The sequence below is a fragment of the Lipotes vexillifer genome, unplaced genomic scaffold (genome assembly GCF_000442215.2).
Source record: "Lipotes vexillifer unplaced genomic scaffold, Lipotes_vexillifer_v1.1 scaffold989, whole genome shotgun sequence".
In the NCBI taxonomy this organism is placed as follows: domain Eukaryota; kingdom Metazoa; phylum Chordata; class Mammalia; order Artiodactyla; family Lipotidae; genus Lipotes; species Lipotes vexillifer.
Genome location: NW_006796817.1, coordinates 684388 through 693522, shown reverse-complemented (window position 1 = coordinate 693522; position 9135 = coordinate 684388). Strand labels below are relative to the sequence as shown.

The 9135-nt window shown below is 47.8% G+C and overlaps 1 protein-coding gene across 1 annotated transcript in view; it reads left to right on the top strand.

Moving 5' to 3' along the window:
* Nucleotides 1-873: 873 nt before the first annotated feature.
* FAM107A (family with sequence similarity 107 member A) overlaps nt 874-9135 on the top strand; it is a 34281-nt gene continuing 26019 nt past the window's right edge. The window contains 1 exon segment of the mRNA XM_007469021.1: nt 874-952. Coding sequence (XP_007469083.1) covers nt 874-952 — 79 coding nt within the window.

Here is a 9135-nt window from a genome sequence, read left to right as displayed (position 1 = left end):
TTAGCACAGCACCAGACACAGGGTAGATAATCAAAGTTGTTGTTTTCTTATATTTTCCAAACTATCTGCTTGACTTTGCCCCTCCACCTTTAGACTCTTGGTTGGTCCTCCCATTTCTGGATGTTAAAGGAATTTCACAAAGCCAGAGAAATCAGTCTTGTGGAATCCCACGGGCTTCCCATCACAACTTTCTTCCCCCAGCAAAGCCCCCGCTTCTCAGTGTCACCCACCACAGGATGCCTTGGAACACTTTTCAAAAAAATACCAATATATAGTGTTTGTTCTGTGCTAGCCACTGTGCTTAGAGATAGAGATAATGTGTTGGTTACCCTCATAACCCTGAGAGATGAGTACCATGGTTATCCCCATTTTACAGATGAAAAAACTGAGGCTCTGTGAGAATAGATAAGTAAATCGTAGGGTCACACAGCTATTAATTAGTGGTGCTGGACCTGATCCCAGGGGTGGCACTTCAGAACCCCACACCCGCTTGTAGCATTCAGCAAGGCCAGCGGCCAGGGAAATAGAGAAGAGTAGGTAGGAGACCGAGTCTGGAAATCAGGACACCGGGTTCTCACCTTGGCCCTGGAACCCTGAAGCTAGGAGTCCTCATGCCAGACGCTTACCCGCGCCCAGTCTGCTGCCTGGGCAGGGATACCTACCTGGCCCCTGCCCCCTGTCCCTCCCCCGCGGGCGCCTCTGGGCCTGGCCCTCTGGCAGCCACTGTAACCTGATCCGCGGCGGGGTTTGGTTCTCGGGCAGCGTCACCGTCACGGAGGCGCTCCGACCCGGGACTGCGCTCCGATCCGGGACTGCACTCCGCGGTGCGCTCCCAGCCTGCAGTGCCGGCTCCGCAGATCGGTGCACCCGCGCATGGCGCAGAGGCTGGGCGAGCGGGTCCGGGGGCCCAGCGAGGCCACCGGGCTCTACCGGGCCGTGCTGCTCAGGTCCGGTAAGTGGGGGCAAGTCTACTCGGCCCCCCGCCCCCGGGAGAGCGCGAGGAGGGCATGGCGGGAGCACTGCCCTCAGCCTCTGGCTAGCAGGGCGCCTCGGTCCTTCTTTACTGGTCTGCTTTCCTCCTTTCCTTTCCTTCTATCCTCCGTTCTTGGATGCTTTTTAATTACTTTTTTTCTTCTTTCCTTACTTTCATTCCTTCTTTCCTTCCTACGTCCTTTCCTTCCTACGTCCTACGTTCGTCCTTTTGGGGATCTACCCTTATTAGATATATTGCTTTATTCCTTTATATGCACTTGTGGTGCGCGCACACATACGCACACTCATAGTGTTCCCTGACTACAAAAGTCCCGCAAGCTTCCACCTCCTGGCCAGCCCCTTAAGCAGAGACTCACACAAAGTGGGGGAAGGAGGCATTGGTAGGCGTGGGAGAACGGACATGGGAAAGACTGGTAGCGCGCGGTGGGGCGTAAAGAAGCACAAGCCCACTGGTGAAGGACTTCCAATGTCCAGTGAGGGGAAAGGGCGAGGGGGGAACAAGGTACACGAAGGTGAGGAACGGGTTTTCTATACGTATGCATTTAAGGAGAAAACGATTTGGAAAGAAACACCTGGTGGTGGTTTTCGAGGATGCGAGTTGGATAAGTGTTTTTTTAATTTGTCTTTTTACTCATTTGCAGTAAGCACATACTACTTTTCTACTCTGGACAATAGTTTGTTTATTTAGGAAAATGAAACAAATGTAATATAGGGCCAGTGTGAAAATAATCTGGAACGTACAGGGATGTAGAAAGAAGAAAAATCATGCCCGCAGTAAGCATCTGGGGTGTTTCCTTCCGGACTCTGTGCTTGGAGAGCGACGTTCAGAGTGGGTGAAAATCGGTCTCCTGCCGGCTCCCTGCCAGCTGGGGGTGTGTGATTAGAAAACGTCAAGGGCCTTGGGCTCACGAGGCAATCTGCCTTGGGCAAGGAACCTACCCCACCCGGTAGTCCTGCCCCTGACCCCCGCAGCCGAAAGCGCTAGGCGAGCCGAGCCGGAGCCGCTAGCCGCCGGAGCCGCTAGCCGCGGGCCTGCAAGAGCGGCGCTCGCCCGCCGCCCGCACGTAGTAGTCGGCTCTGGGACCGATTGGCGTTTCTTCCTTAGATTGGCCCCGCCCCGGGGAGATCCCGCCGCGGAGTTACTGCCTGGGAGCTTTGAAACAACGGTTCTCTAAGTCCAAAAGCATGGCCTAGGCAAGACTTCAGGACTGGCGGCGCCTTCCTGGGGCGGGGTATCTTAAATCTGGCTGAGCCAGGGCAGGCAGAAAGCGAGGAGCTCTAGAATTCGAAGAGGCTGATTTCAAACCTCAGCTCCGGAAATGTCCCTACAAAACACTCTTCCTAGGTGTCCCTATCCAGTTCCTTTCTTCTCACTAAGATGAGAATAGGGTATCTCTATCCTGAAGATCCTGTGTTCCCTCTAACGTGGAACTGCAGCTGTGAGGCTCACTCAAACAGTCACATTTTCCACTCGCAACACATCCAGAATAGCAGACATACCAGGGGCCACATGCATGCCCGGCAACTGTACCACACACAGCTGTAAGTCAGGAAGGCAGCAGAGGCTGGTTACTGGGGCCTCACGGAGGGAGCACTTGCACTGTGCTACTGACTCAGTCTTCACAATCCTTCAAAGTCACTGCTGATTGTTTATCCCCATTTCATAGATGAGGATACCGAGGCTCAGAGAGCTTAAGCAGCATGCCCATGGTCCTGCTACAGGAACTCTTCTATCCCACTAACATGTAGAAAGCACATTCAAACTTCGGTCCGTCTACGCGAAGTCTGCCCGTCTTCTGAGAATAGTAATAATGGCAAATGATAGCTGGTCACTAGCTATTGCCACTCTCTCTGACAAATACTGTAGATCTGTCTTCTCATCAACTTCATTCATTTAACCAATATTTATTGACGACTATTATGCACTAAGCCCTATGCGAGGCACAGGGATGTGCTGATAAATTAAATGGATAAGTCCCTCCTCTCAGGGAGGTAAGTACTATTAACCTCTATTTTAAAACATGAGGAAACGGAGCCTCAGAAGGTAACTTGACTTGTCTAAGGTCACACAGCCAGTCAAGGGTGGGGCTGAGATTCAAACCCAGGGCCATGTGCCTTTGGAGCCACTACTCTGGCTGTCTCACACAAGGAAGAACAAGAAGTAAGAGTGGGGGTGAGGAGCCAGCTGGGCCATTTATTGAAAGAGGCAAGAGCCTCCTTCTTTTAGAAGCCCCCAAGGATGGAATTACAGAATCAAACCCAAGATGGCAGCCATGTTTGTTTACAGGAGACTGGAAGTATGCACCAAGTAATATAATGCTTCGAGAAAATTTTTCATTCCAAGTTATTTTAAAATAATTTCTTAGTATTAAAGTAATACATGTTCATCATGAATGTTTTGGAAAATGGAGAATGAAGAGGGGGAAGCCTTACCCGTAATCCCACTAACCATAAGCAGCCACTGGTAATATCAGGGGATGTCTCCTTCCAGTTTTGCTATGCGAGACTTGTGTGGGGTTGTGTGGTTCACATTGCTGAGATTGTACTGACTCTAATTTTTAATCCCATTTTTTTTCACTTGGATAAAAATCTTAACTGTTTTTAAATGGGTTACTGAGATAACAGCTACCACTTTGGCACACTGACGCTGTGGCAGGCACTGTGTGAAGGGCTTCCCATGTCATACCTCCTTTATTCCTCAAAAGAATGCCCCATTTTAGAGACGAGGAAACAGGAAGTTGAAGGTCACCTAGCTACCCAACAGTGGAGCCAGGATCGGTATCTGGGTTGACACCGGAGCCCATGTTCTTAACCACTAAGATGGAAGGGTCACCTTTGGGGAATAACTCATGCTTGGCCGTGTCTGGTAAGCTATGCAGTGCTGTAGTAAAGGTCCACCTGAGGCTCGTTTCCTACCTGGAGCTCAGCCCAGGTTCCTGCTAGGGAGGGAAGCATCTCTCTGCAGCATGGACCGAGGGACACCTCCCCAGGTGCCTGTGGGCATCAGCAACTGTGCTTCTCTGCACCCAGAAGGGTGGTCATAGCTTCCACTGCTGCCTGCCAAGTAGGGTTGCCAGATAAAATAGTTAAATTTGAATCTCAGATATACAATGAATATTATTTTAGTGTAAGTGTGTCTTAAATATTATATGGGTATGTTTATGCTAAAAAACTATTCGTTGCTTATCTGAAATTCAAATTTAACTGGACATGCTGATTTTTTTTCTTTTTTTTACCCATATATACACTCTCTTTTATATTCTTTTCCATTATGGTTTATCCCAGGAGATTGGATATAGTTCTCTGTACTATACAGTAGGACCTTGTTGTTTATCCATTCTATATGTAATAGTTTGCATCTACTAACCCCAAACTACCAGTCCATCCCTCTCTCTCCACTCCTCCCACTTGGCAACCACAAGTCTGTTCTCTGTGTCTGTGAGTCTGTTTCTGTTTTGTAGATAGGTTCATTTGTGTCATGTTTTAGGTTCCACATATAAGCGATATCATGGTATTTGTCTTTCTCTTTCTGACTTACTTCACTGAGTATGATCATCTCTAGTTGCATCTGTGATGCTGCAAATGGCATTTATTTTGTTCTTTTTCACGGCTAAGTAGTACTCCATCGTATATATGTACCACATCTTCTTTATCCATTCATCTGTTGATGGACATTGAGGTTGTTTCCAGGTCCTGGCTACTGTGAATAGTGCTGCTATGAACATAGGGGTACATGTATCTTTTTGAATTATAGTTTTGTTTGGATATATGCCCAGGAGTGGGATTGCTGAATCATATGGTATTCTATTTTTAGTTTCCTGAGGAACCTCCATACTGTTTTCCATAGTAGCTGCACCAACTTACATTCCCACCAACAGTGTAGGAGGGTACCATTTTCTCCACACCCTCTCCAGCATTTGTTATTTGTAGGCTTTTTGATGATGGCCATTCTGACCAGTGGGACGTGATACCTCATTGTAGATTTGATTTGCATTTCTCTAATAATTAGTGACGTTGCACATCTTTTCATGTGCCTACTGGCCATCTGTATGTCTTCTTTGGAGAAACGTCTTAGATCTTCTGCCCATTTTTCAATTGGGTTGTTTATTTTTTTGTTGTTGTATGAGCTGTTTGTATATTTTGGAGATTAAGCCTTTGACAGCTGCGTCACTGGCAAATATTTTCTCCCATTCTGTAGGTTGTCCTTCCCTTTTTTTATGGTTTCCTTTGCTGTGCAAAAGCTTTTAAGTTTAATTAGGTCCCTCATTTGTTTAGTTTTGTCTTTATTTCTATTGCTTTGCGAGACTGACCTAAGAAAACATTGGTACGATTTGTGTCAGAGAATGTTTTGCGTATGCTCTCTTCTAGGAGTTTTACTGTGTCATGTCTTATGTTTAAGTCTTTAAGCCATTTTGAGTTTATTTTTGCGCATGGTGTGAGGGCGTGTTCTAACTTCATTGATTTACATGCATGGACATGCTGCATTTTTGTTAGCTACATTTGGCAACCCCACCGCCAGGCATTATGGAAGTTTGCTTGGCTTGACAAGCCCTGGTCTGCCCAGGTTCCCCTCTACACACACCCACTCACATACTCACATCCCTTTCCCCGTGCCTCGATCTACTGTCCATATTTTGTCTAGCTACAAGTGAATTAAACTATGCTGGAGGTCGGGGGCACCCCAGGCTCCTTCTGCAGCTAAGAGACCAGATTAACCATGCCTAACTGCAGCTGGGTTGAGAGCCAGCTTTTCTGAAATAAGACTCTTGGTCCTTCCCCACTCCCTTGCACTTTCCTGTTTCCATGCTTGAAATCCCTCCACCGGGTAAATTCTTCCTGGTTCAAACTCGTTGTAAAGGCAACGCTCATTCCTTTTATAATCTCTCCACGGATCCCATGACAAGTTTTCTTGCCAGTACAGCTTCTCCTGCCATGTCCTTTGAAAAGAGCATGTTGGGGGTGGGGGAAGGTTGGATCCTAAGGCTATTTTGTGGGTGGCTTCTCAGAAACCTCATTGAAGCCTTGAAAGGGGGCCTTGGAGATTTAGACTGAATACAGGGCTGAGGAGGAAGTTTGGAGTTGCCATGGAAACTTCCTGTCTGATGTTTGTAGGCCCAGATAAGCTGCTGCAGGTGCCTGGCAGCTGGGAGAAAGGGGGGGGCAAAGATTAAAGGAAAAGAGGTTTCTGGAGTTTTTTAATGCAAGCTGCAGCCCTAGCCCACTATAGCTGCAGGAAAATTCCTCAGCTTCCACGCATGAATGCCTCTCCTGGTCTTCACTACCCCCTTCTTTTTAGCTCCTCTAGCTCCCAAGAAAACAAACTTCAGAGGGACAGGAGGGGAGTGTGGGACAGGTGTGCTCAGCCTCCAGGATCCCCTTTCATTCCTCCAGGGGCTGAGCAAATATTCTGATCCTCAGGTCCCTGCAGTCCAGAGTGCTACCTTAGGAGAGAATGGGAGGGCCTCCGTCAAAAGCCACACAGACCAAGGCAGGAGGCAGGAACTGGGGTTGAATTTGGCCATTACCTGGAGTAAACTCTTAAAAGCCTCATTTGGCCAAAAGGCCTCTATTTTCCAATATGCAAAATGTACGTGACTGAACCAGATGTGACTTTTAACTATGGTTGGTTGGGAAAGGTTGCTCTTTCCCATATTTTTCACCTTTATTGTTTTGTTCTGATAACAAAAGAAATATATGTGTTTTTTTTTTTTTTAAAGCTACAAACGTTACAGAAATATTGGGACAAAGGATAAGGGCCTGTAGTTTTCTGCTGTACAATAGTGGTGCTCAGACTCCTAGATATAAGCAGATCCCCTGGGGACATGTTAAAATTCCAGACTCCTAGGCCCCTCCCTCATAGATTCTAATACAGTGATCCAGAAACGTGACCCAGTAATTCCATTTTAACCCTCATTCCGACTGAAGGCTAGTAATGACATCTGAGATACGTTGGTCTAGAACTGACTTCCATGAACAGTTCAGTGTATACGCCTCCAGATTGGTTCTCTATGCGTATACTAACTTTTTTATCTTGGACAGAAAGAGTAGAGGAATCAGACTATATATGATTTTGCTCTTTGATTTTTCACCAAACATGTAGATGACATCTTTTTAGGGTAATAAACAGATGTGCTATTGATGGCGTCCCATTATGGGCCGTAGCATAATTTCTTACTGATGGGGCATGGCTTGAGACATGGTGGCTACTGACCTCATATACAGTTACACGCACACACACATGCTCACACAGGTGCACAGACACAGCAAGATGGTGCTGTCACAAGCTCAGGGACGTCAACATCTTTGGTGTCTGCAAGTCAGTACTAGTTATTGAGCACCTTGCTACTGGGACAGGAATACAGAGGAATACGGTGAGGCCCCGGCCCTCAGGCTGGCGGTCCGGTGGGTGAGGCTGGTGGGTTTGTGCACAGGTTGGACCATAAGAAGAGCTTTAGTGGAAGAAGTACAGAGCCCCAGCTGCCTGGGGAAAATGGCACCCAAGCTTGGGGGATTCCTGCCCAGCTCTCCTTGGCTCTCAATTGCTCTGGGGCTGCCATCGGAATCTTCCAAGAAAGGGAACACAAAGTGGGGTTGGAGGACATGGCTGGTATGGGGACTGAGAGTCTGCTTCTCTGGAGTGAGAGGGACCGTGGGGTCTTGTCTGCCTCGGGCGGTGGTGAGCAGAGTCCTCCCGCCCAAGGATCCGTCTTGTTCCTCCACCTGTCAGAGGACACTGGGATTGGCTCAGACAAGCCACTGTGGGCCCTGGGACATGCCCCAAGTACTGGTCATTTGCACAGCAGGACAACACGTGGGCGGGGACCAGTGGCAGTGAAGAGTGCTTGACGAGAATTTGGTTGCGGTCTTCCACCGTCAGAATTCAGTGAAGTTAAGCCACAGCAGGATGGGGAGCTGCGGGAGGCACCATTCAAAGTACGTTAAGAGGGGTTCCCTGGTGGCGCAGTGGTTGAGAGTCCGCCTGCCGATGCAGGGGACACGGGTTCGTGCCTCGGTCTGGGAAGATCCCACGTGCCGCGGAGCGGCTGGGCCCGTGAGCCGTGGCCGCTGGGCCTGCGCGTCCGGAGCCTGTGCTCCGCAACGGGAGAGGCCACAACGGTGAGAGGCCCGCGTACCGCAAAACAAACAAACAAAGTACGTTAAGAGAAACAGGAAGGAGAAGCAACTCGAGAATTTGGGACCCTGCAAATTGAAGTGGCCCTAGAATGGGGGGCTTGGCCACAGCTCCCAGGTCATGCAGGCCTGCCTGCCCCTTCTTCCTTCTGTCTCCCTCATACCCTGCACTCCACCCCACCGGCCTCCTGCCATCATGCCCAGCTCCTTCCCTCGTTGGGGCCTTTCCAGTAGCTCTTCCCACTCTCTGGAATGCTCTTCTCCTCACCATTCCAGCCTCCTAGAATGTCGCCTCCCCACTGTCCACCCTACCTAAGTTCCCAGTCCCTCCCTTGCGCCTTGCCCAGTCGTGCTTTCATCACAGTGTTCATTGCAGCTCTACATTTTCTTGTCTGTCTCCTTCTTTTTTTGTCTGAACCCCATCTTGAAATTAGGTTACCTGAGCACAGGGATACTGTCTCATTTACCCTGGGAACAGTGCCAGGAACACAGTAGGTACTCAATAAATGTTGGTTAAATGAATAACATAGGCCAAAGAGGATCAAAACTGCATTTTTAGAGTTTATTTACAATACTGTGTTAGTTATAGGTGTACAGCAAAGTGATTCAGTTATATATATAATATGGCTGAATACATGTACACATATATATAAATCTGTTTTTTTTCAGATTCTTTTCCATTATAAGTTATTTTAAGATACTGAATGTAGTTCCCTGTGCTATACAGTAAATCCTCATTGTTTATCCATTTGAAATATAGTAGTGTATATCTTTTAATCCCATACTCCTAATTTGCCCCCCCACACCTCATTCTTTGGTAACCATAATTTTCTTTTCTGTGTCTGTGAGTCTGTTTCTGTTATGTAAATAAGTCCATTTGTATTACTTTTTAGATTCCACATTTAACCCAACAATATTGGGTTGCCCAAAAAGCTCATTTGGGTTTTCTGTAACATTATAGGAAAAACCCAAACGAACTTTTTGGCCCACCCAAATATAATACTGCTCTTT